This window comes from Vigna umbellata, chromosome 5, assembly GCF_029865625.1.
Source record: "Vigna umbellata cultivar VRB3 chromosome 5, Vumbellata_1.0, whole genome shotgun sequence".
Classification (NCBI taxonomy): Eukaryota; Viridiplantae; Streptophyta; class Magnoliopsida; order Fabales; family Fabaceae; genus Vigna; species Vigna umbellata.
The window spans coordinates 24384196-24410983 of NC_142169.1; the positions used below are offsets into that span (position 1 = coordinate 24384196).

The window sequence follows — 26788 nt, forward strand, 5'->3', positions numbered from 1 at the left end:
TCAATAACCATAAAAAGAAATGGTCATGGAGGAGGGGAGGAAGGGAGAAGCCCCAGTAGAGAGAGAAAGAAAGGGGGTGTAGGGTTTCAGAGATGAAATGCGACAAAGAAGAGATGAGAAGAGAAAGGGGTGGAGGATTTTTACAATTATTATTTTATTAAATGAAGAAGGGCAAAACTGTGAATTGAGAGGTGCAGGGCGAGACAAGTGAGGTGCAGTGAGCACCGCTCTAAGAAGAATTTTAAAACCCTTACTAATGAACACATAAGTAATGGTCTTTTATATTATTATAGTAATGATAGTTAATAATTAAAATCAATATCCAATAATGAATGAACTATTTTACTTTTCTTTTTTATTTATTTAACCTAAACAATTTTAATTTTTATTATAATTATTTTTTACTTACAAAAGGTATTCTGCAAAGATTTTTTTTCCATTTTACAAACTTATCGTACTCAGTATTAGTCCTTCAAACTTTCCTCGTTATCTTGGTACTCGTTCGTTAAAGTCACAAACTTTTCTTACTCAATATTATCTTACAAACTTTATTCGTTCTTCCTTACTTGTCCTCTACAAGATGAGTAGGTAGAGTGCTCACATAAGATTTTCTTATGCTTAAATCAGTGTTTGGAGTTAAAGTATGATTAATGAAAAAATGAAGTCAAAACTTGATTAAAATAATATTTATAAGAATATTTCACTGACCATGGACCTTTACTTGGATGGGTCTCGAATATGGGCCCATTGTTCCAATGGTCATTTTACTTGTGGCGTTCTACAATCAGCTTTGACTAAGTTACATGGTATGTTGATGTCTTTGTAGGCAGAGATAAGTACCGGTAGCCAACACTCGACTCCGGTGAAAAGCACGTCGTCTATCAGCAGATGACACCTAGTCTTTGGTTGAGAACCTGACACTCAGTGTCTAGCCATCGATACGCGCTATAAGACATATTGAGCTTACTCTTTTAAAGTGAAGTTCCTCGTCTTCAATAGTAAGTTTATCCTTTATAGAGTATTTGGTAACCAGCATGCGGCCTTTATTGAATATAAAGTATCTGATAGAGGGTATTCAACATGAAGTATCTGATATGTATTTGGTTAGTCAATCATATTAAGGTCATAGTTAATAGGGTTGAGGGATATTTGACCACCTACACTACAATTTTTCTTGTTTTAATTTTTATTTTCTCACTTTTCATCATCTAAATTAAAGAAAAAAAAGTGAATGATCATACATAATTCAACTATACAATAATCAATCTTCTTTATATTCAGTCAAGAGTCACAATTTATGAAAAAAAGAAAGTCAAGAGTAATCAAGTAATAATCATCTTGACTGTATGTCCAAAATACTTTCACATATATTCTCTCTATCTTAATTCGTCGAAATTATAGTAACCACAAAGTAATCATATTTCAGGTACCACTACCTAAACCAGACGTCTAGTTAAAACAGTTTTGGGACATCAACATCATAACATGTAACCAGTTAGCCACTTTATACTAAACTGGTAAAAGGAACAAAAAGATACATGTTTCTTCATTTTAATTCCAAAATACTCAAAGCTTCATCCGATGGAAAATGTCCCAAAACACATAAATTTGTCACCCAGTTAAAAATCCTTTTCCATAAAAAGATGTACCTTAGTCACCTTTTATATCTATGACTTGGGAGACAAAGACACCTTTGATTTTACCTTTGTTGATCAGTTAAAAGAGTAATTAATTTTTAAGTTTTTGTGGGTTGATGAATTTAAATCTTAATAATGTTTTTGTTCACATGTTAATTATTACTATGATGTACTTGGTCTATTATTAAACAAACATTTAAAAACAAAACCTTTACATTCGGTCAAATTTCAACACAGAATATATATTAGGCCTTAAAAATTAATTGTTTAGGTAAACATAAATTCAGTTTAAATGTTTTGAAAAATAAATCAGGTGTAATTATTTCCGTTGAAAAGAATGAATTTTTGTAACCTTTTGCAGTGTAGAAATAACTAATATCATATTAAAATCCCATATATTTGCAGGCCTTTTTTTCTATTTTGTAAATAAATACGTTTTAATTAAAATATTATTAAATTATTTTATATTTACTCTTCAACTCATAAGAGAAAACAGTTCGAGGTATATTTTTTATTGGAAAAAAAATTCATTAAAATTACAATATTTGAATCAAGCACATGTTCCAGCACAAGATTCATATACACAAGAAGTGGCAGTTATATACCATAACAGATTGCTATTAATTATGACTATCAACATCAAGAGAGCCAAATTAAAATTAAAAACTTTTTTTAGTTTCCAAAATTAAATATTCATATATAAACTGATCGTATTAAGTTGACTTTAATTCTTAGACTAAGATATATTTGCCTGTATTTTGTGTGACACTAGTGGGTATACACCATATCATACATCATTTACATACAAAATTTATATTACACAACAATAAAATATAAAAGTTTCTAAAATGATGGCCTAAAAAATAAAAAGAAAAAACTCTTCACTACAACCTCTAAAATTATCTCTTCCTATATCGCATATAGGAATATAACAGTTCGCACAAACACATAAAGAGATGAAATAATTTAGAAAGAATTATCATATAATATGATACACATAAATCATACACATCATACCATTAACATACTATTTACACAACCCACCACATATACAAGCATGTTATGATAAGTAGATCAAATGTGCATCAAAATCCTTACTTTCAAAGTTCATACTTGGAGGATATCTCTGAAGAAGATAACAATCTTATATGTATACAATATTTTTAGATTGATTTATACATACGTTGGGGTGCCAAAAAAATGTAAAATAAAATAATAGTAATAGTTATTATTATTATATATTTGTTGATAAAAAAAACTCGGACTTTCCTTAATAAGGACACATGGTATGTTTTCTAATATGGAAAATTAGTGTAATGCTAAAAAAGAATAACTTTGTATTAATAAATTTAACAAATTGAGGATAATTAGAATTATTTACTGTAAATTACATTTGAATGTAAATTAATAACTAAATATAAGAAGAATAAAAAAAAAAAACAGAAAGTGGTCAATGGTCAGCTGCGGTAGATAATCCACGCCGATTTCTTTGTTTCTTCTTTTATTACCTTTTTACCCATTTTGTTGCTTTAAGTTACATGCATGCTATACTATCAATGTTCGAGCGTACATTTAAGTCTAAAAGTATTCTGTGACAGAACTTCTTTTCTAACTTTTCTTCTAAATATACTTTTTTACCGATTGTAAAAACCTTTCCAACATCTATTTTATTGGTAATTCAAAATAAAGACTAAACTTTCCCTGTCTTGTTTGAAATGTAAGCTATATGATTGAAACACCTTAGAAAACATTTTCCAAAGCGTGTTGGAAACTTAACCTCTTGTATATTATTCTTTTCTCAACTTTGGAAAAGACTCATCAAATTGTTATAAATATATAAAAAAATGTGAATAAAGAATAAAACTTATAAACTGATAGAAAATTGTTTATTTCAATGTGGTACGTAGTTCATTAAGCCAATGTTGTTTAGTCTATTAGGATCATTTTCAATTGGGTCATGAAGTTAATGATGAATGTTAAACTTTGTTAATGTTATGACGAAGGATCTAAGCAGAGTGTAACTTTACTTGTGAAATTCAAGTGAAACTTTCGATAGTTACTTGTAAAGATTCTCAATAAGATGCAACACATTTTTTAGAGACAAAAAATTGTGTTTTTCTTCCAAATTTGATAAAGATGTTTAAGACAATTAATTCAAGAATTTTCAAGATACAAAACTTGTTGGTTAAAAAAATATTATAAGGTTAGTATTATAACTTTATTATGTATATTATGAAACATTGATGGGTGTTTCCACTGGTGAAATTTCATAATTAATAGATGGGTAACATTTTAAATTCTTTAAGTGGAAATAATCTATTTTTTATAAGGTTTATATATTTATTTTGTAACCTTATAATGGACTAAGGATAAGAGGTTGTGTGAAAATAGGTAAAATGCCGATTGATTAATTAAACCCAATATTGTTTAGTGGATAATTTTCGATTGGTTCGTCAAGTTGATTCTAAATATTAACCTGAATTTTTTTATCTTCTTAAAGTTATGATAAATAGTGTAATTAATCTTAAAATAAAAAGAAAAAAATAATTTTAAAGACTCTTAAATTCTCACAAATTAAAAATTAAAGAGTCGGGATCACAGTGTAAACAAAGAAAAAGAAAAGTTTAAATTATTTTTTCTCTTTTCCCATGTCATATGATTTAGTTAAAAAAGAAAAAACATTTGCATGAAAACTTTGTAATATTAATTTGACCAATCAGGATTCCAGTAATCATACTTGGTACTCAAAGTCTAAAGGTTGAATTTTGCCGAAATGAATATACATTAATTTTCGTGCTACGAAACATTTTCCTCTCATTTACAGCATCTTTTTTTTTTTTCTAAAGAAAAAGCCATCGAATTAACATAGGAAAAGTAGAGTAAAATTATCAACTAGTTGATTAACTCCACCTCTAAAAAGCTAAATCATACGTGTTTTTCTCTGTTTGTTTGTCTGTTCGTTTAACTTTTTAAGTGATAATAAAACGAAAGGAGATTGTTAAATCACTTTTTTTCCTCATAATTATGAGTAAAATTGAAAAAGAAAACTTTAAATATACAAATTTATCGATCAACGCTATGTTATATACTTTTATGATGTTTTCTTATTATGATGTTTATAGAAGACTTAATCACATTTGTACCCATCAAATATTGAAATGATGGGATTTTCGTATTGTTTTAATTGTGTTAATAAAAAAATTTAATTATCTGAATTTATAATTACTTTTTGAGGATTTGATTCGATGCTTGTTTAGTGTATTTTTAGTGAACCAAATAACTTTGATGTGGATTTTTGTGATAATAGAACTGGCAAACAAACTGTTTTTTTAATCTCTAAATTAGAATATTTTAATTTAAGATTTTATAATTAACATAATTTAGGTGTAAAAACTATTTACATTATGGACAAATTTTAAGAATATACTTAATTCACTAAATTGTCTTTTTATATGAATATTAGTTTAGAATTTATGTATTTCTCACCGATAATTAATTGATGTGAATGAAAATATTGTCAAAGATGAACTAAAACATAATATGTTTAACGAGAAAATAAGTAAACCAAAAAGATAAATTCAAAAAAGGTAAAATGTAAGGAAAATAAATTGTCAAAAATTAAAAAAAGAAATTGATAAAAGAAATTAACCAAAACATTTGACTCAAATTGTTACAATTATCATGACTAGAGTTGTCATTATTCTTTGTGATCATTATCTTTGTGATGTTTTTAGAATATTTTTGTTATAAATATAATTTGTTATACTTTTTTTTATCATAACTAATAACTTATTTATATTTTCCTATCATTTCTTTTACAGTTAAGTCAAAATAAAATAAAAAAGAAATACATAATAATTAGAATAATTGAAAAAAAAACCATCCCGTTGCATCAGTTGCTTTTACTTAATATTTCCTCTTCCTTTGTGTAACTTCTTCAATTTTTGTCTCATGAATTTTTTTGATACACTTTGAGTTTTCAATTATCTCATAATTTCCACTCCTGACCTGTTTCAATATCCTATACACTCATCCATTCCTTACTCTTTTCTTTGATTTCTTTATTATTTCTCTTCTATTTAATTACTATTTTCTTAATTTCGATACCCTCAAGACTAGTTTTATCCCTTAGAGAATGTTTGTGTTCAAAATGTTATTATTTAAAATTTTGTTTTTAGCTAAATTTTAGAATAGTTGGTTAGATTTAAACATTTTGAAATTTTAAAACATTGAAAATATAATTAGTCACTAGAATGAAATTTACCAAGTGTCACCATTAGAACGAAATCGAAATAAATCTTGTTATAATCTCACTTTCTCGAGAATGACCATCACCCAAGAATATTTTCTTAGAACTCCAGACAAATTAAAGAGTACTACATTCTCAAATTTATATTCCTGGAATAATAGATTTGACCTTCATCAAACAAAAGCACCCTTAGATTCTAAAATGGCATGCGTGATCTAGACCAAAAGTACAATTATATTTATGAAACTGAAAGCAAAGTAAATATATTTATTATCTTAAAAAAAATTATAACAAGAGTTTTTCCAACAGATAAAACAAAAACAGATGAGTGGGAAGATGATATAACTTGAGACAACCATTCAATCCATTTTATATAATTGATTGACATGTTTTATGAACACAATAATATCTGGAGTATAAATAACAGAAGTGGTATTTTTTTCTTTTTTCTGAGATTAAATACAGAAGCAAAGACAAAAAATGACTAAATGATCCAGAGAAAATCTCAACAAAACACATAATCAACTGGTATGAATTTGGTTACGTGTGAAGTTGAGATCAACCAAGAACATGAACATGTGACAATCTCAGACTATCAAATAATTTCAACCGATACTCTTCGTACACACAAATATGAAGATTGAAACGTTGACGAAAGAAAATGATGCATTAGGTTTAACTGATTAGTTTGGTTGCATAGAAGGCGCGACTCTCCCAGAAGCAGAATTGGCAGAACTGTAGAGAAACTGAGAAACAATGGAGGCACAGGGTTTCGCCACCATGTTGTTCCAAGCCTCATTGGCGTCGCGGCCACGTTTCTGAAACACGGGCGTGGCGCAAACGCGGTGGATCTTCCACCCCTCACTTCGGAGCATGTGGATTCTCCCAAGTTGCTTGCGTGCCAAGTCGCACGTGTTCCCCTTCACGTCCCTCACCGCCTCCTGCAGCAGCCTCATCCTCGTCTCACCGCTTGCCGTCGTCTCCCGCCGGAAGTACGGGTGGAATTCAGAAACCCCAATTGCCTTCCTTATCCCACGCGTGTAATCGCCGTTCACGTTGAAGAACGGTCTCAACTCGTTCACCATTCCACATCGGAGCATGTGGTCCACGCGCTGCCCCACGTAGGAATAGAGCACTGGCACGGACACGTCGACCCACAGAAAGCACCACTCGAACCGCGGCCCGAACCTATCCACCAGGGCCTCCATGTACGAGTTGGATCCTCCCACCACTATCGGAACCTTGTCGCGGCGCGTTATAGACTCGATGGCGCGTGAAGCGGCGTCGCAGAAGTCGGAGGCCGTGAACTCGGTGTCGGGGTTCTGCGTCCCCAGGAGGTGATGTGGGACCCCACGCTGCTCCTCTTTGGTGGCCTTGTTGGTGACAATCTCAAGCCCTTCGTACACTTGCATTTTGTCAGAGTTTATGATTTCTGAGGGAAAACATGTTGCTAAGTCCACCGACAACCTGGTTTTCCCGCTCCCCGTTGCTCCCATGACCAGCACCACCTTCTCTTTTGGCCTCATCATCTGGCTTTGTCCACCGGAAGGAACGTTTTTCAGAGCCTGATGTGTTGGTCGACACATCACTGACATAGTCATGCTCGTAAAAGGGTCAGAAATTAAACTAAGTGAGAGTGAGAAAACAAGAAGAATAAATTTATTTAGTTTTATAATGCATATATCACGTATGTTTAAAGTTTTTGAAAAGAAACCTAGTCATGAAATGTGAGATTGAAAACATTGGTTGTTGCTTGTATTTATAGGTGTAAAAGGGATGAAATATCACTCTCTGCACCGATTTTTTGAAGATTGTAAAAGAAGGTCTAGGAATAATTATCAGTGAAGATATGGTGGTCATCACAATATATTCCAATGTTTAAATTCGTGGCGCGGTCTCTCGGGTCAAACCCATATCTTCCCTTTTCAACTGCATGTTGTTATCAGGTCAGAGATTTTCAAGCCTGATATTATTAGGTAAAAGTATTTATTTCCTGTTTTTTGAAAAACAAAGAGAGAGAGACATTGATTTGTGGTGAGATGAAAGAAACGAAACAAAACATGATGTTCTCTGAGGAGGAAGGTAGCTAATTAAGGTGTCTGCAAAAACATGAGTGGACCGTGAGAGCACAAGGTTCTTTTTCTTTCTTTCTATAGGGTGGGGCTGTATAAGTAGTAGAGCATAAAATTGTTGTGATAAGATCTTGGTATTCGCTTCTTTTATTATCTGGAGATTTTGTCTCTTATACACGTATAGGAGTTTGAGCTTGCTTAGCATCTTGCTCCTATCTCAAAAGATTATACCGAGATAGCCTTAAAATATATGGCCTTTTACTCGATCACGACACAGATTCGATAGACTTCAAAACACTGTGCGTTTGTATAAATCAGAAATACTTTAGTTACCACTTTTTTTGGGTGAATATGTCGGAAGAAACCTAGCTATAGCTCAAGTGATTTCAAGTAAAATTCAATGGTACGGATGGAATATTTATCTAAGGACATTCGTTTCTTTTATGATACATTTACGACGTTGATATTTTGAATAACTTTTAAACGATTAGGAACAGTGATCCAGTCAATTATTGAGCTACTATTACACACGTTATTGAATTCTTAAACCAGGTTAACTCAATTGTTACAAAATGAAATTTCTCTTCACATATATTTAGACACCAAATATGTGGTCCTGGGTTCATAAAAATGAGAAAACCCAAATGACTACTGCAGCAGGAAATTGCTTATGCAAGTTAATTAACTGTATTAAGAACAAGTTTTAATATACAAATGACTGAATTGATTGATCAGTGATCCTGTAAAACAAAACAATGGCCTTTGCAAGACTTTGTTCTGATCAAAGTACGATTACAATTAGGCTAGTCATCAAAATGGTACACAGAAAGTCCTAAATAGCCTTTGCAGTTGCAACTGTGATTTCATTACTTTACTACTTACAAGAAGTAGATACTTATCCGTGCAGAAATATTACAGGCAAAGACACACTTCATTCATCCATCTGCATTCTATATTCAGCACGTGAGCATGATTTTGGTATTAAATGAGACAATGTGAGTGGAACATGTTTTCTGTTTCGGGGAGATGCACTTTGGTTACCAAGGAAACCACAAGTTCATCAACCATCAAGTCTTTGGTTCTGATGTCGGGAAATTCAACACACATAGATATACGTGAGACCATGATTCATTTGGCTGAAAACATTGTCTATCATGAGTCAAGAGTTCACAGATTTACTTTTTAATACTATTTCAAAAAAAACCTTCTACCAATAAAAATATTTTATTTATATATAAATTTACGTGCATCTCTTATTTTTATCTAAGTTAGAACTTGTTTGTATTCTAACATCTAATATATATTTACTTATATCTTAGAAGTCTTTCAAAAAATAATGTATCGAAAAAATTAAAAACTATTAAAATTTAATAAAATTCATAAATAATTTTATCTTTAATCTAAAATTTTAAAACAATAAAATTTATAACTTTTTTCGTGCTTAACTTTTTCATCTTTTATCAAGTTGACTATTACTCAAATTTATGTTCCAACAATATCAACCAAATTTTGCGGTCTACAAGACATTTTTGGGACATAATCACATGTGTGTAAGGCTCGAAGTGAAGATGTGAACTTTTGCATGATGGCACCGAAATAGATAAATTGGGACAATAGCCTTTCATGTTACATTCCTATACATGGTGCCCCACAATTGTTTCAGGATGGCCCCAGTATTCCAACTGACAGAAGTGTAGTTTATAACAACACAACAACGTGGTTTGCTTCAACATTCTCTTCGACTCATTTTCTCACCTCAAACATATTCTTCATTTGACTCAGAGTATAACTGTTACATGGTTTGTCGCCGGAACAGGGGAAGAACAGAGATAGTAGCACCGCTTGTCTTGAGATGTTTGAAAACGCAGGATTTGGAAACAAGCACAAAATGTTACAAGCAAGATGATATTTTAACACCCTAAAGACTTTTACACTCATCTCAGACTATCTTTTAATTTCTCTTTTTCTTTATAAAAATAAAAATTTATTTTTTAAATCATTGCTTTACTCCTAAAAATAGTTTGTCAAATGAGTCACGTAAATGTCAAAATATCATTGTGCATGTTACAAACACAACTCAATGGACTACAAAATATAACCTTTTTCTAGTGCTTCATAAATAAACACATAACATATCACTTGTTACCATATTTCTTTACTCAACAAGATTAGATTTATAGGGATGGTCTAAAGTTGACAATATTTATGATGGATATTCATCAAAGTTATGCATTGATTAATAAAAGAAAAGAGAAAATAGAAAATTACTATTCAAACAAAAGTTAATTTGAATGTTATCATTACACTTTAATAAATTTCTTAATTATAAATATTTGAATATTAGTTGTGAGAAGATTTATTATTTTATGATTATGAATATTGTATAAAAGACTTAGTATTTTCTCTTAAAATTTCATGTTAAAATAGTTTTGCTGAGTCTTTTCAGACGATGTTAAATATACTTTTGCTAAAAAATTACTTTTCACTATGAGATCGCTACAATTTCTCACCATGTTATATATTCAGCCATAACTAATTAACTTTATTTATATAAATATGTAAAAAAATGGAAATAAGTTTAATTCAAACAGAACGTGAGTTAGATTTATTTTAAAATGAATTATAATTTTTCTTTATATTTAATCTATGACATAACTCCATTATATCTATTACATCGAATAGTAATATTTTGAGTAACATAATTTGAATGAAAATATTTTTATTTTTATTAACTTATATTTGTTAATATTTTCTATTTTTAAATTTAAAATAACTTAGATAAAAATAAGTAATAAAAAAATAGATAAAAATATGATGAATTTAAAATTATGAAATATTTGTACGAATTAAAATCATATAAAATAATAACACAAAGTAAGTGAGTGAATACAAATATTTTCCAAAACACATATAAACTTTAAAATGAGAGATTTGAATAGAATTTAAAAATTTTCCCAACTAAGTGTCATACACTAGAAAGTCTCCAAGTATTATTGAACACTTAAAGATTTTCATAAGTGTTTGAAAAGCTTTTTAAAAAGAAAACACGGATAAGACACATTTTTCTATTGGCTCACTTCAAACTGAGTTACGTCCAATTCTTTTTTAAGCATTCTTGAGAGGTTTTATTAATATTTAAAAGATTACAAACGAATTTGATCACTCTTGATTTTACAAACTAACCTAACTAGTTATGCGAGTTTCACCATTTCTGGTTTTATACTAATCCAACTGACTATATCGTTTAACTCCACTGAATTAAACTAACAAGTATTTTAATTCACTTATGAATATACAAACTAACATAGTGTTTTTGAAATACAAGACCAAATGATTACTCTCTTAGAGAAGATATAATTTTAATAGAATAAAAATTTGAAAACTTTGTAGCAAAAATTTTCTTTTTGCAAAACAAAAATCAAACTATGTAAGCTTGAGAGAAAATAAAGATTGTGTGAGAACAATAATAATTCTTGATTTTTGTTATCTTTTCTTCATGCAATCCTCTTTATGTAGACTTCTTCATAAAAGATTTATTACTCATAACATTGACTTTCTTATATATGTGTAGCTTTTTGGTGCGAAGTTAGATGTTATGTTACTTCTAGCAAGTCAATTGTGTTGCTTGTACGAAAGTGTCACATAAAAGGTATTAGGAAAAAATTCCCAACATATCTTCCTATCTCTTAATGTTCTTATGATCCAATGCAAAACTTTTAAGTAAAGATATCTACTTTATGATTTGCATAGAAAAGGAGAACACAACACAATAGCACAATAGACAATAAATTATTATATCGTACAGACATTAAAAACATTAGCGTTTAGATAAAATCTGATTGAATAACATTTAACGTCTAGAATAGCTTTTAACACACGCTTTATCATAGAAAGTTCATTTAATAGACTTATTTTATTAAGCAATTATGTTAAATTTCAAAACAATGTTTGTTTAGATAATATTATCTTAATATTGTTTAATAATCAATTTTACAATATTAAGATAATCAAATAGGAAGATAGTGTGTAAATATTTTAAAAGGTTAAGATAATCAAATAGTAAGATAATGTGTACAAATCCAGAAAATCCAATTCATAGGGTTAACAGAGTTTATTTTACTTTATAAAATTATATCAAAACTTATTTTAATATGATTAGTTGGACTCTAAACCATAAATCGTATCACCAATTACATTTATAGTAAATATTTAAATATATAAAAGAAATTTTATATATACATTTGTTTTGGTGATAGTTTGTGTGTCAGTAGAAATATGTGTTTGTATGTGTATATGTAAAAGTTTAGATTGACTACAAATAGGTATAAGTTGTATCACCCTTTTAAATTGAATCCACATGAAATTCTAAGAACATTTTCGTTATATCTCATCTCAATTTTAAATTATTGAAATGGACTTCGTTTATTTCAGTTTATTCTTTTGTAAATAAATTAATAATTACTAATATTCATTATTCACTTAATGAAATGAAACACAAATTTAACATTTATAAAATGTTAAAAAATCAATAAATATAAAATTTTAGGTTAAATAAGTTTTCTTTTCAATTTCAATGATGTTTTTTCAATTTTATCTGATTATTTTGAATGTTCTAATTATCTAGTTTAAAAATAAAAATTAAAAACCGTCCCTTCCATCAAATTGATAGTAATAATGTTACATGTAGGATATCATTAATTAAAGTTAATTTGCTAACATATGACATATTACACTAATGTCATTATCATGATTATAACAAAAGAAATTATGTTAACTTGATTTTTTTTAAAATAACTAAATTAAAAACATTAAGAGGGAAGAAATTGAAAATATAGTCATTAATAAGATTTTAAATAAAAAAAACTGCTTAACCAAACTTTTACTTAAAAAATGTAGTTAAGCCCACCTTCCTCTTGCCTTTTTGCGACTTGTTTCTGTCTTCTATTGTGATTAACAGATGGGTGTTCCGGAAGACACTCGTCTGATACCTATTCCGGATAAAAATTTCCGAAATCATGTGATGGGATGCAGAAACAAATTTAATGGGTACATAAAGAAACACACTTTTATGAGATATTTTGGGAAAACAAACCCACTACTTCCCAAGATTAAGGCTGTCTTCGTTTGAAGGTATTTCACTGTTTACGTGAAATACTGAAGACAGATTTGATACAGGGATGATATTCACTTGCGACGATTTGGACGGAGGGAAAAGCGAAGATTTGCGAGATTTACACATTATCATCATCCCGCTAATTTTAGAAGATTTGCGCTGATTTGGGCAAAAAAGATTGCTTTGCCCTGTACTGTTATCAAATTTCCAAGCACACTGTTCAGTCATGCTTAACATAAAAATGCACATTAATAACCGGTTACAGCAGAGTGTAACCGGTTACAGAGAAGAATGAATTTTGCTTGCACACGCGTAACCGGTTACGCGAACGTGTATATATTTTTTAGTTTTTTTAATAATTATTTTAATATTATAATTTAAAAATATATACATTTTAATAAAATTAGATATATTATATTTCCTAATTTATTAAAAATAAGTTGATTATTTAATTTTTATAATTTTTAAACATTAATTTTATAAATTGTTCATAATTTTTTTTATAAACATTTTTACAATTAAATATAGCATTTTATATTACTTTTATAACTAGGAGCATTTTGGTAATCTTTAATTTCTACCAATTAAACTAATTTTTGAAATCTACCACATCAATCAAATCCTACACTAATTCTCACGAACTTTACTTCCAAATTCACTTTCAATTACCCACAAATCCACTTAAAAAAACAACTAAAAAATTACCCTCAAATCCATTCAAATCATCTCCCCAAATCTACCCAAACGAACAAAGCGTAAAGCAAACCACTCTTTTGAGATGTCTCATCTTAAGCACTGAACGTGAATAATTGCTTCTATGATTGATGGAAGAGACACTATATAAAGAGGACCTAATCCTAAATCCTAAACTGTTCTCGCCATGCCCTTAGCTTCAGAGTAATTACTTCCCTGAAATATCGTCATTTTTGTTTTGGAAGCTAGGTAAGTATGGTAATCAATATGACTTGGTTACGGAGAAAAGCATGCTTAGAAGTTACTACGGAAAACTCGTTAATTCCCTGGGTTGAGATCAAATCGGAAAAATCTGTAGCAAGAACACAGCAACGTGAGGCAACAGGTAGATGATTAAACTGTTCCAGGCAGAAGAAATGTGTTATGAAGTTCTAAATGTTGCAACAAATAAAGAGAGAAGTTGCAAGCATGATAAAGAGCAGAGTTCCATTTTCAGAACCAATAAGCAATGCTTGAACATTGCAGTACAACATCCAATGAAGACGTTATTATGTACATTTTAAAAAGAACTAATTAATGGGATTGGTAAGATTAGTGAAATTGAGATTAGCACACTTAGCACCCTGGAGCAACAGAGATGAGGTGAAACCAAATCTATTTGAGTCAAGATCAAACTGCACTACATTATCCTCCATTTGATGTCCTCCAATCACAACCGCCGTCCTCCTACGAATCCCACCATCCACGAAACCCAAACACCACACATCCACTCCTCCCTTTTCAATCCTCACCATCGAATTCCCCCCAAAGATTCTCCAAAACACTTCCTCGCTGTGCATCACCAGATCAACGGTCGGAACAGCGGGTCCCACTCTTGTTTCCGTGAGGTCTCCCGCCGAGTAGCACACGCCAAAGGGCTCAACGGCCTCCGTCACCGTTAAGTTAAAAGCTGAGGCTTCGTTGACGAAAAACTGGACGAAGAGTTTGTAAATGGAACTTTCCAAAACGGTGTAGGGCTCCGCAGTGCTGATCTTGGTCCCACCGAAGCCGGTTTGATCAACGGTTAAGATGGAGGCGTCGATGGGAAGAGCCTTGCCGTTGATCTTGATGGAGGTGACGTTTATGAAATACTCATCAGAGGGTTGTGAGTTGTGGGTGACGACAGTTTCGGCGACGGGGTTAAGAACGAGTGGGGTGTAAGTGAGGTCAATTTTGGAAGAGAAAAAGTAAGAGATGGAGGTGGAGGCGAAGATAGCTGCGCCTGTGTTGGATGAAGCAGGCAAGCAGAGAGAGAAAGAATGAGGGGAACTCAATGCAATGCTTATTTGGGCCGGGAGGGAGTTATTGGACCGGCCCAAAGCGGCTAGTCCGGTCACATTGGTAGCGAGGCCTTGGAGCAAATGGGCGACGGCGCAGGAGAAGATGAAATCGGAAATGAGAACGAGTGGGCTCTGAGAGGAGGTGTCGTAGGTTGGAAGGGCGAGAGAATCGATGAGGGCGGTGTCGAGAAGGGTGGTTCTTGTGAGAGGGTTTTCAGGGAAGAGGGCGCATGTGTCGTTGGAGCAGGCGTTAGAGGGGAAGGAGTCGCATAGGGAGGTGTTGCAGGGGATGTGGTGGGAGGAGGAGGAGGTATAGGTGGAGTCGCAGAGGAGCCAGGTAAGGGAGGAACCGAGGTCGAGGTGGAGTGTGGTGTGCTGGAGTGGGGTTTTGAGGAAGAGAGAGAGTGTGTAGAGTTGGGTGGAAGGGTCTTTTGTGATTGGGGCTACCAAGGGGATTTGGAGTGTGGGTGTTAGAGACAAGAAAAGGGAGATGGACAAGAACGATAACCTGCTGCAGAAAGATGAAAGAGGCATTTTCGAAGGTTCCGTTGGGAGATGAAGACGCTGTGGTTGGTGATGGAACGTTGAGAACATAAATGCCATGAAATTCGTGGATAACACTGTTACTTACGTCCACCCATGTCAAGTGTTGTCGGTGCAATGCAATTTTTTATTGTTATTACATTTTCATATGCTGCATGCTAAAGTACACTTGTAAAGTGTGGCGCTAAACTACCTTCCTTATCAATAATTATAAAGATGTATGAACACCCTATCAAATTTGACATCTTTATAGATAAATAAATAAAAATATTGATTTAAAAATAACTGCATCAAAGAAACAGCACAGGATAAAAAAGATGAATGTCTCGCAAGTCTTTGCAATATCCATATATATATATAATGATGGCCATATATCTATATACGGTAGTTTAGCAAGTCTACTTACTTGAAGAAGCAATAAGGAAAATTAGGCTGGATTAGCCTCGTCAAGCCCAGTTAAAGAATTCCATTGCGTGCTTAAGATCTAAACAACAGCATCAGTATCTGTATCACAAACGTGTTATCTGTAGCACATCTATCAAGTGTCAAATATAATACAAGTTTCTTGAAAAAGAATACATAAACTAGTGAAATCTTGAGTTAGTGTCCTGTTAAAGCCGTTTCTGTTGAGCTTTTTCCATTATGATCTTGTGATATGCTGTAAATAAGAAATAAAAATAAAGGAAATAATAGGCAAAATTGATAATATACAACAGTGACCAAAGCCAAAATCTTGTAACCCAAACAAAATCATAGAACCTAAAGTTCTTTCCTATGTTATGCACGAGGTTGATGATGGGGCAGCACAAATACAATCTCTTGGCGACAAAAATGTACAGCTTCTGTGCTCGTACTTCAAAGTCTTGCTTGCTCTTTCAGTAAATACACAAAATTCGGCATTCTTAGTTTTTATTGTATAATAACTCACTTGCGCCTTGAGGAGACCATATGCTGATGAGCCTTGATATCCTTTTGTATTCTGTCTGCATACAAGGGTAGGCAAATTGTCTTATTGATCTCATTCAATAAGACTTCTTCAGTGATGTTATCCTTTATGCTTCGCATTACCTGTATTAAAAAATTTACAAAAACTGTTCAACAGGCATTTTACATGAACTAGTATATAAAAAACATAGACAATCAAAAGATGATTGCGTAACAGAATTGAAAAGTATAACAGGTTTTATAACCTTTCTATAGGTATTGATATCATTCGGAGTTGCTTTGTCTATTCTTATCCGCATACAGACCCAATGATGCTCCCCGGAATCCCAGTAGCATTCAATGATCTTTCCGGAATAGGAAGAAATGTCTGATGCATCTGAAAATCATTTGGAGCCAAAAATTAAAAACAAATTATGGCTTCACCTTTCCAGATATTAATTTATGTTATAGCTAGCTTAGACGGATTCAATTGTAAACGGAGTCTTGCCAATGGAATGAATACATTTCAATCGCAATTCAAATATGACCAAAATCGGTTAGTTCATGCAAATAACTGTCATCTAGACAAATAATGATGACATTATGATCGTGTAAAGTAATAATGATGGTCTATAAGTTGTACAACCTTTAAAAATAACATTCTCTTCCATGAACTTCTTCCGTCCACGTTCAAACAGAAAAAGCATGGGACGATCACCAGCTCCCACCTGTCAACAAAGGCATCGTCAACAAATTGTCATAATAGAAAAGAATATAACACCAAATAAACTAATTTAAATTTTGAACTTGGGAAGAAGTACTTGTACAACCTCACAGAGGAAATCAACAGAGTTCATCTCAGGGTATTTCCACTTCAGAAGACCTTCATGTGTGCGAGGGACATATGGATCATCCCAACCCTGACAGAACCATCACTATTAACAATGGACAAGTAGATAAACCAAAAAGCCTGTATGCACATTTATGATGATATGTTCTCAGCCAGTTAGTATTCGTTAAAAACCAAAACTTCTTCAGTATTAAAATTTCTCAAAATCCAATATTGACTCATGCGGCAAAAAAAGAACTAAGAAATATGAACTTCCCTAGTACAGCATGTTTTCAGTACATCATCCTTAAACAGATGGTGTTTCCTACAAGCCAAAGTGTTCGTCCAACTATCCTATACATCCAAGCTCAACTTGGGAAGTTCAGTCCTCTAGAGATACTAATTACTACCTGCAATACAAGACCGTCTGATGAATGCGATAGTTGTGGAATGAACTTATGTAGGAGCTTTGATACAGTGGATAGTAACCAAAATCCCTTCCTTCTCACCTAAAACAAAAATACGAAAGTATAAACAAAATAGCTTTTATCCCACTGGAAAATGATTCTGAAAATAGAATACTAAAATAATCATTATACATACACTAAATGGTTCCAAGTCATATCTATAATAAGGATCGGTATTTTTTGAAAGGCCCTCACGCTCCATGTTACGAGGTTCAATCACTTCTTTCTCCAGCAATCTCCACCTTTCATAAAACGGCAGCTGCATGTATTAAGACCAAATGGGCATGTCAAAAGTCAGCCAATCACAACTGTGAACATCAATCCAAGGACTTACAGGGTTCCAGGCGTACGTTATCTAGTATATTATGTCCTTTTTAATGTTTTACTAACTTTTCAAATACCCTCATTGGAATGATTACATAATTCACATTAGCAGCCAGACTTTATTGGAAATTAGAAACCCACTCCCAGAAATATTGAACAGTATCTGATATTTTATTGTACAGTAGTGAATTACAAGTTAATAAAATAGATACTGCTTCTCTGATGATAATGATGATGGCGCCTTATTATTTCACTATTTGCATTGTCTAGGCAGAACCAAAAAATAAGGATTACTGGTGATCAGGTATTTTCAAACTTCCTAAGAAAAGGACACAATTCAGAGGTAGTTTCAAATCCAACTAGAAGCTTACATGTGCTCATTTTACTTCATGATTGTTTGTAGATACTTTAGTTAACTGAAATACAAATACCTTAGGAATACATCTGGTTTTAGTAGAACCCGAATTACAACAACTAAAAATAGCAAGGGTAAACAAGAGTTAACCAGTTTAAATTTCTTTATTTTATATAATATAATAGGAGTAAAACAAGCCATCAAAGAAGTCAACAATATCTCAACACTGTAGTTGTCAATAAATGTGTACCTCTGTCAAAGAGACCTGATTGATTGCCATCAAATCATAGATGAGGTATCTTCTCTCTTGCTTATGTGTGTGTGGATCCCTGTCAATAATCATCTCCCCATCAAGTAATGTGTAGTGGTGATTCCTCTCAGGTGTACCCTTGAAAGCAATTGAGTTATCATTTAGATAACCTAAAAAAAATTTATAAAAGACGAGACACAGCTTCCAAATACCCAAGTCAGATAAAACTCACTTGACAACAAAGTAAATTGAATAAACATATATACCCCATTTGAATATCTGCAAGGAAATCGCATATTGATCCTGTGGAAGAGAAATTTTCTGTCAATCAAATAACATTCATCACAAGTAATCAGCATCATATAGCGTGTCCCATCAGCTTTCCATGTGGCATAGTAATATCGTTGCCTCAAGAGTTGCAGGTTGTCCCTGCAAAAGAAAAAACAATGATCTAAAGTAAGTTGTTAAAACCAAAGAAGATGATTAACAAAAATGAAGACTTAGATTTACAATCAAGTTTTAAAATTAATCTCCTCACTCAAACTCAACTGCATAAAATGAATATTTTGCTCATTTCTCATAAAAACAGAAAAAGGATAGAACTAAGAAATGTCTCACAGAACATCCATTAACTCAGCCAAATTTGTTTGCTAAGCCAAACAGCAATTTGAAGTTAATTTCAGCATTTTTTTTACTGGTAGGAATTGAACACATGTCAAGAAGTTTATAACAACTTAGTCAGGTCGCTTTGACAATTTGTAGAATATTTTGTAAATACAAAATAATATTCAAATAAAATCTTAAATATTCATAAAAGAAATTAAAAATAGATTTTAAATCTAACTCAACTTCACAAAATTAACCTACAAGATAAGATTTACACCTATTTATATACTATAATTTGACTAAATCTCTAGTCGATGTGATAACAAAAACCAAAAACTTGTCTATGTAAATGCAAAATGGATCAAAAAAATTTTCAATTGACAGAAGTTAAATTATAACATATACAGGGTGGAAATCTGGAATTTGAAGTTCCAAAATGTTTGAAAATTAGTCACAGAGGTTTTGACAAATGATCCAACCCAAATTAAACCAACAGAAAGTATGAAATCATGACTTCTCTATTGGCATCTCTGTATAAGAATTAATATATCATAAAGATCCTGTTATGTTGCACTTGGTTATTCTTCTCCATCAGCTCTACTAAACAATAGAAAAGATTTTTTTTAATGTAGTGAAAGAAATGTCAGCCAATTTGAAAATTTCTGAAATAAATAAGTATGTTAAACAAAATTTGCGAAAAGCACAAGATGAAAATGTCAATGAATATTGAAAACTTCCTGTTAAACAGTTGAAAGACGAGTGACGAAAGAGAACACATACTTTAGGTATTGTTAATTCCTAAGACCTAGTAGATTAGAAAAATCGTTAATGTCCATATCAGTAAAACAGAGAAGTCCTTTCTAAAGTTCCGTATAAATCTCAACGTAACAAAAACCAAAACGATCAAATGTATTAAGATTGGACCTGTTCAGAGAAACAGGGTGTGATCCAGGAAACTGCAATCGTCCTCTTCCCTAAAAAGAGATAATATTAAAAATAAAAACCAAAAATAATGCAATTAATTCATGGAATAAGAGTAATCACATGAAACTAATGTTTCCAAATAAAAAATTATTTGGATTCAAAGTTCCCCTGGAATTTTAATGAGATGCGTCATATACAACACATTGCTCTAGATAGCATAACTTTGTGTAAAATTGATAGAGCTATGTTGACTTTAAGGGGGAGATGACAAGAGAAATAGAGAGACAGGGAAATATTGCTAAATTGAAATTTATTTCCTAGACATTACAGTAGTTATATTATATACATTAAGACTCTTCGTAGACAAATATTGTGTAGGAAAAGAGTGAACGGGTGCTACTTCCAAAACACTATTTCCTATGAAAATTAAATCATATACGTGAAGCATGAATTTTGTTAACATGTGATACAAAAAAAAAAGGCATTCTTGATTATCTCAACTACGTTGAGTTTAAGTCATTTTCAAGAATATATATATATATATATATATATATATATATATATAATTCAACAAAAAGCCAATTCAGAAACCCACCCCTGTGTTCAACTTGAGCAGTTGATAACAAACTTCTTGCATCGCTCTTAGCTGATTTGGAGGAATTGGATCTCCCAAAACATCATCGGTTGTCAATACTTCATTTCTGACTATATTCTCCTAGAAGATAGAACCAAACATAAGCAAAATCCACATAAATATATAATTCCCAGAAGAAAAAAATTTGTGAACAGACTTAAGGTTCGTAAAAACACGTCATATTTTCTATTTCAACTGAGCACATAAATGAGAAAAAAAATGGAATTATATAAGGAAAACAATTCAATATTAAAGTGGCCACATATCTATCTAATAGCCACTTATTTAAAAAAAAAAAAGTTTTGTTATAAGCATATACAACTAAGTCTCGACAACGAAAGTAGAAAGATGCAAAAGATGAAGCCAATTCTATTTTTATGCCATATCAGATATTTTTCAACAAAAATAAAACAAATTAAATGGAAGACTCGTGTTCATACAAACTGGTTGGAAATAAGTTACACTTCAAGCCTCCATCGAAGTAAGGTGTTCCTTCAACCCAGTGGAACAACAGTAAATCGTATAACTAAGAAGTTAAGTAAACACAGTCAACAAAGTGGACATACCTGTTCTGGAATGTGCCCATAATTGTCCACAGCCGGGACAGTTGGGCCCCGATAATCAGGATCCGAAGTTCTCTTCCATTCAGGAGTTTGAGGACAAACAAGATCTTCAGGTTTCTTTTCACGATAAAACATGTACAGGGCGTCAATATAGTCCTGCTTGTAAATTCCTGGGTGACGTGCCAAAGCAAATTTATTTATCGCCTGGAAGATAGCAAGCACAAAATTGCATTACACGTTAATTACTCAATTCATGCAGGTATTGAAATCAAACCAATGAATTGTCCAATAAATTTACTCACCTCGGTAACAGACATAGATTTCGTACGCACAAGAAAGTGAACAATCATATAACCTGTGCGATTATGCCCATGGGTACAATGTACAAGTATATATTTCTTTTCATTTGTTCTTTGGGAGCAAAAATCTTGAACCTAAAATGAATATCTAACAAGTATAAATCATAAAACCTCAAGTAAGATATCAAGCACTGTACCACCATTGTTAGGAACACTAACAAGAAGACAATACTTGACTATCAATTTGTGAGCATTAATTAAAAAAAATCAGTAAAAGTAATGCTCGTGAATTCTAACAGTGAACAATACTATCAACACTGAAAAAAGGAGCTACCTCCTCACAGAAATTTTGTACAGATTGATCATCAGGTACAGCATCTCTTCCTTTGCATCTTATCTGCACAAACAAATAGAAAATCTAAAGTCAACTGCAATTAAAATTTCATAAACAATAGAATGAAGATATAGTTACCTTGACATGAGCAATTCCTTCTTTTGTCCAATCTGATAGAGGATAATAACGAGTAGTATTTGTCAGATCAATCACTAAACCAAGCTGCAAAAAACATAAAGTTAAGGACTATGAAGCTGATTGCAACACATTGTATACAACACTACAAAGAAAACAAGCATTCATTCATGGGACACAATGTAAAATCACAACAATGAAAGATACTCATTTTTTTAAGGATACTTTTAAATTGCTTGAAATTCGTTTTTCTTAGTCCCGCAATATTTGGTACAGCTATTCAGGTAACAGAGAACATTTAAAAGACCCCACAATATTTCCAATTTTCCTCTTTCCATGATTACTAATCTTTCTGTTTGCGCAAACAAAATATAAATACTAATATCCTCATTCATCCTGTTTCTACCTCTTTCTCCTCAAATCCTACACCGTAATCTAAGCTGTTTGGTGTCAATTTGCACCAAATCCTTGTAAAGCACATTACATTGAGTTGAAAATAAGACTTATTTTATTATTCTCAAATCATTAAAAATACATTCTCATACCCTCTATTTATAATAATCTAGTTCTCCTGAAAAGGGAAATAGGAAAACTAGGAAAACTAGGAAAAAAAAATAAAATAAAAGATTATGTATCTATTTCCTCTAATTAGGAAGATTCTAAAGATATTATCTCAAATTACAACACATTGTGTCATATATATGTGAACAATAGAAAGTTCCTTTAAATGTTGTGAGCAATAAAATGAAAATTTGCTTAACATGGCAAAATGAAAAGTTCAATCACACTAAAAAAGATGATAAAAAAGTCACATCAATAGATTCAAACAAATCCATCCTATGACTTATCTATTTATATTGGCAACTTGTGCACGTCAATCTACTATTGTCTCCCTTAATATACTTAAAAACATACTTATTTCCAAGCTGAATATATTAATCAGAGGAAATTGTTTATTACTGTGCATTTGATATACTTACTTCCCGACCTAAGACTCTTTGTTGATGAATCGCTTGTTTAGGAGTATATTTTTCACGTGGAATGTTATCATTGAAGGATTCACCAAGTGGAACCTTTGAAGGGATTATGCGTCCTAATTCTTGTCCATGTGCTGGGCAGTCAAACCAACCTGCAATATACAATCAACTAAAAATAAAAATCTATAAAAAATAAAGCACAGGATCATAGAGTAACGACATTACAAGAATGAAGAGCAGTAAAACAGAATTCAATTTTGTAAAGAAAATTGTAGACTAGTGTAATAAGTGGAAATGGGCATGACCATTAATTTTGTAAAGGATTGATGGGTTAGGAAGTTAGTTGTGATTAAAAGTTATATATAAGACCTTGATATGGAAATGGGATATCCATTAATAAAATTGTTGAGGAATGTTTTAATTCCTTGAGTGAGATCCTGGTGAGATATGTGTGTGTAATTTTGTATTCCAGTGTTTTCTAAGTAAAGGTGAGGAAGATAGTAAGACTGATATCCAACTCAATCTTTAACAGTGGTATCAGTTAGTGAACAGGTGGACAGAGATTGTGGTAGGAAAGCACAATCAAAAATTGAAGGTACCTCTAGACATATTAGACCAAAGGTTGATAAAAAAAGGCAATCAAGTTGTTACTGAACTACCAGTCCATTGGAATCATACGAGTCCAAAGGATGCTATTTGGCATGAGTCAATTGAAAAAGCAATTTCCAAATGTAAAATGGCAGGAAGTATTACGGAGCAGGGAGGAGCAAATGTCCTTGGGGCAAGGCCTTCACAAGATGGGGCCATTGTAACGGGTAGAAATAGGCATGATCATTAATTTTGTTAAGAATTGATACGATAGGTAGTTATTTATGATTAAAAGTTATATATAGGACCTCGATGTATGGAAATTGGATATCCATTAATAAAATTGTTGTGTATTCCAAGAGTGAGATCCTGGTGAGATCAGTGTGTAATTTTGAGAGCTAAGGTTATATGAGTAAAGGTGACGAAGAGAGTAAGATTGATGTCAAACTCAATCTTTAACACCTGGAGCCAACTATGACAAAAGAACTTAGTAGAAAACCATTCGTGCATAGTCTATTAGTTGCACACACAAAAAAATGGCAAATTAGTTAAAGAAACAGGTCTTGTTCGTGCAACAGTGACTTGTAATAGTGAGTTCAAACTATGTAATCAACTTTAATTTTCCAAGAAGAATAATGATTAACCAAAAGATAAAGTCTGCGTCTCTAGTAAAGGCCATGAAATATGCCCGTATGTCACAATGCCTACAGCTTATAATTAACACTTCACAAAAATAACAGACATTTAACATAGACAACCATCTTCCATATAGGCCCTCATTTGGTATAACCTTTTTGGAGGATTATAATTGTTCTCTTTAACTCAAAAAATCTCTTTCATGGAGCCGATATGAAGAAAAAACGAGTATCTCGCTATAATAAGTTGATCCAAACACGATAACTCTAGTTGGTGCAGGGAAAAAATAAGCCTCCAAAGCCAAAGGTAACTTATAGCTTCATTTATTTATAGCAACTCCATAATTTGTATAGTTAAGTTCCAAATAGAAAAATAGAAAATACGCTAGAATGAGATCGAAGTAGCGGGCAACATCTTCACAACATAATAGTCTATACTTGTCAACCAAATCCGTCTGAATTAAATGTAAGACAAACAAATACAAGAACCTACCATCAGGAACCATGTTCCTATCATAAGGTCTAGAATTCATATTGTACGGTCCCCGTTCATGCCCTTGATCCATGTATGGGGGCTTTCTTTTCAAACCTCTGCGTGTATCTTCATTATTCTGTTGCATAAAGAACTCACAATAAGAAATAGAATGGGAGGTATCTGAACAGAAATAAACGACAAAAGATAAACAAGTCAACACTAATCTAAGAAAATGCAGAACATAAAATTGCAAGTAGTAGAATCAGTTGAACAAATACAACTAAAGAGCAATAGCTACACTTCCACGCACACGTATATACCAGAACAACCAAAAGGTCGTTGTGCACGCAGTTTGCACAGTGAAATTCATTGGCACAAGACAAAACAGAAAAAACGTCACCTTAAAATACTTCCATAGGTACCATAATACTTTAAGACAAACGCTCACAAAGCAAAATTCAGAAAAGCATGATGAAGGTGGATACAGTTACTCATGCGTCACTGAATTTGGAAAACTGCTTATTTTAAATTGTGAAAACGTGACATTAGACGACGCATTACATCTACCGGTAGTATTAATCCACGAACAAAGAAAAAACAGATACAAAACATGTGCCTTGTATTCTTGAAAATGAAGACCGATGTTAAGCAGAAAAGAAATAAGTTGAATTGTTCTGGAGCGTTGGTTTTTGGTCCTAGTCGCAATCGTGGTGCTGGGTAAACCTAGATTATGTAGCGAGTAACTAATAAAGGGATGAAGTAGAGGAGTAGAAACAGAAAACATATGCAGAGAGTGAAGATTATGGTTGCGGAAAGGATGAATCGAATCTACCATGTGATAGCTCATGGGAGTAACAGATTGAGAAGAGTACGAGAGTGAGGTGAGAGAGAATGTGGTTAGGGTTTTTGATGGATGAAGAAACGGAAAATTGATCTTCGAAGGAGAAGAATTTAAAGATCTGCTGTGGTGTGCGCCACCATACATATCCGGGTCTTCGCCCCGTAGAGAACCGACATAACCACCTCTTTTTTCTCTCTTCTTTTTCTCACTTTATTTATTTATTTATTTATTTACACTTACCTCTCCTGCGTTCTTTTCAAACTTTATCCGACACCCCTGTATTTTTTTAAAAATAATAACTGAAATCATTTACTAAATGATGAAATTATTTAATTTAATAAAATTTAAAAATAACACCCAAAAGAAAACTTTACTAAGTTAAAATCGTAGAGATATTGCGTCGTGTTTGAGAAAAACTAAAACATATGGCTTAATAGTGTTTAGTGTATACATTGAAAAGATATAAGGAAAAAAAACATATCAATATATATAATTGCACGAGTGGTGAATGTTGACTAACAATTTTGGAAGTATTAAAATAATATATATGTAAAATTTATGTATTTGATTATTGTTATTAATATAAAAAAAAACTATAATTTGGTATTAATTTTTTTTTTATGTTTCTCTTCATAAAAGTGATAATTTTGAAGTTGAATTAATATAGATTTTATTTTTATATTTCATTTATTGAATATTTTTATATTTAAGTATATTTTTTATATTATATTTAAAAGAATTAATATATAATTTCTTGTTTATTATTTTTTTAATGTTAAGAAAATATTTTTTTAATTAAACAATTATATGATTAGTATTATATCTCAAAATAGAAGAACTTCAATCTGTATTACTTTCATATGTACACATAAAAAAAAACTGTACTATGAAAATAATATTTCATTATCAAAGCAGAATTACCTCAATATAACAAATGAGAAATAAAAAGAGAATAATGAATTTATATTTAACTCTCTCTTTTTTCCTCTAAGTAAAAAAAGA

At 31.8% G+C, this 26788-nt stretch overlaps 2 protein-coding genes and 1 pseudogene across 2 annotated transcripts; all 3 read right to left on the bottom strand.

Annotated features, from left to right (window-relative positions):
* Window positions 1-6296: 6296 nt before the first annotated feature.
* LOC124822879 (adenylate isopentenyltransferase 3, chloroplastic pseudogene) lies at window positions 6297-7619 on the bottom strand (annotated as a pseudogene).
* Window positions 7620-14229: 6610 nt separating this feature from the next.
* On the bottom strand, window positions 14230-15632 carry LOC124822881 (putative aspartic proteinase GIP1). Its single transcript, XM_047294961.2, has one exon. The coding sequence runs from the start codon at window positions 15615-15617 to the stop codon at window positions 14334-14336; it is 1284 nt and encodes a 427-aa protein (XP_047150917.2). The 5' UTR covers window positions 15618-15632; the 3' UTR covers window positions 14230-14333.
* Window positions 15633-16131: 499 nt separating this feature from the next.
* On the bottom strand, window positions 16132-25989 carry LOC124822880 (uncharacterized). The gene is made up of 17 exons (XM_088116116.1): window positions 25778-25989; window positions 24964-25081; window positions 23251-23399; window positions 22274-22357; window positions 22136-22198; window positions 21805-21936; window positions 21506-21706; window positions 20901-21020; window positions 20306-20355; window positions 19042-19204; window positions 18776-18913; window positions 17983-18105; window positions 17790-17888; window positions 17381-17470; window positions 17197-17278; window positions 16817-16947; window positions 16132-16694 (listed from the first exon to the last, which is right to left on the bottom strand). Exons 1-17 carry the CDS (start codon window positions 25928-25930, stop codon window positions 16551-16553), a joined length of 2040 nt encoding a protein of 679 aa, XP_087972242.1. The 5' UTR covers window positions 25931-25989; the 3' UTR covers window positions 16132-16550.
* Window positions 25990-26788: the final 799 nt, after the last annotated feature.

Coding starts and splice junctions, on each gene's coding strand:
- LOC124822881 (XM_047294961.2), bottom strand. CDS start 15,617: ATGCCTCTTTCATCTTTCTGCAGCAGGTTATCGTTCTTGTCCATCTCC.
- LOC124822880 (XM_088116116.1), bottom strand. CDS start 25,930: ATGTATGGTGGCGCACACCACAGCAGATCTTTAAATTCTTCTCCTTCG. Junction 18,106..18,775: donor ATCAGGTCTCTTTGACAGAG/GTACACATTTAT, acceptor TAATACATGCAG/CTGCCGTTTTATGAAAGGTG. Junction 17,889..17,982: donor ATGACTTGGAACCATTTAGT/GTATGTATAATG, acceptor TTTTTGTTTTAG/GTGAGAAGGAAGGGATTTTG.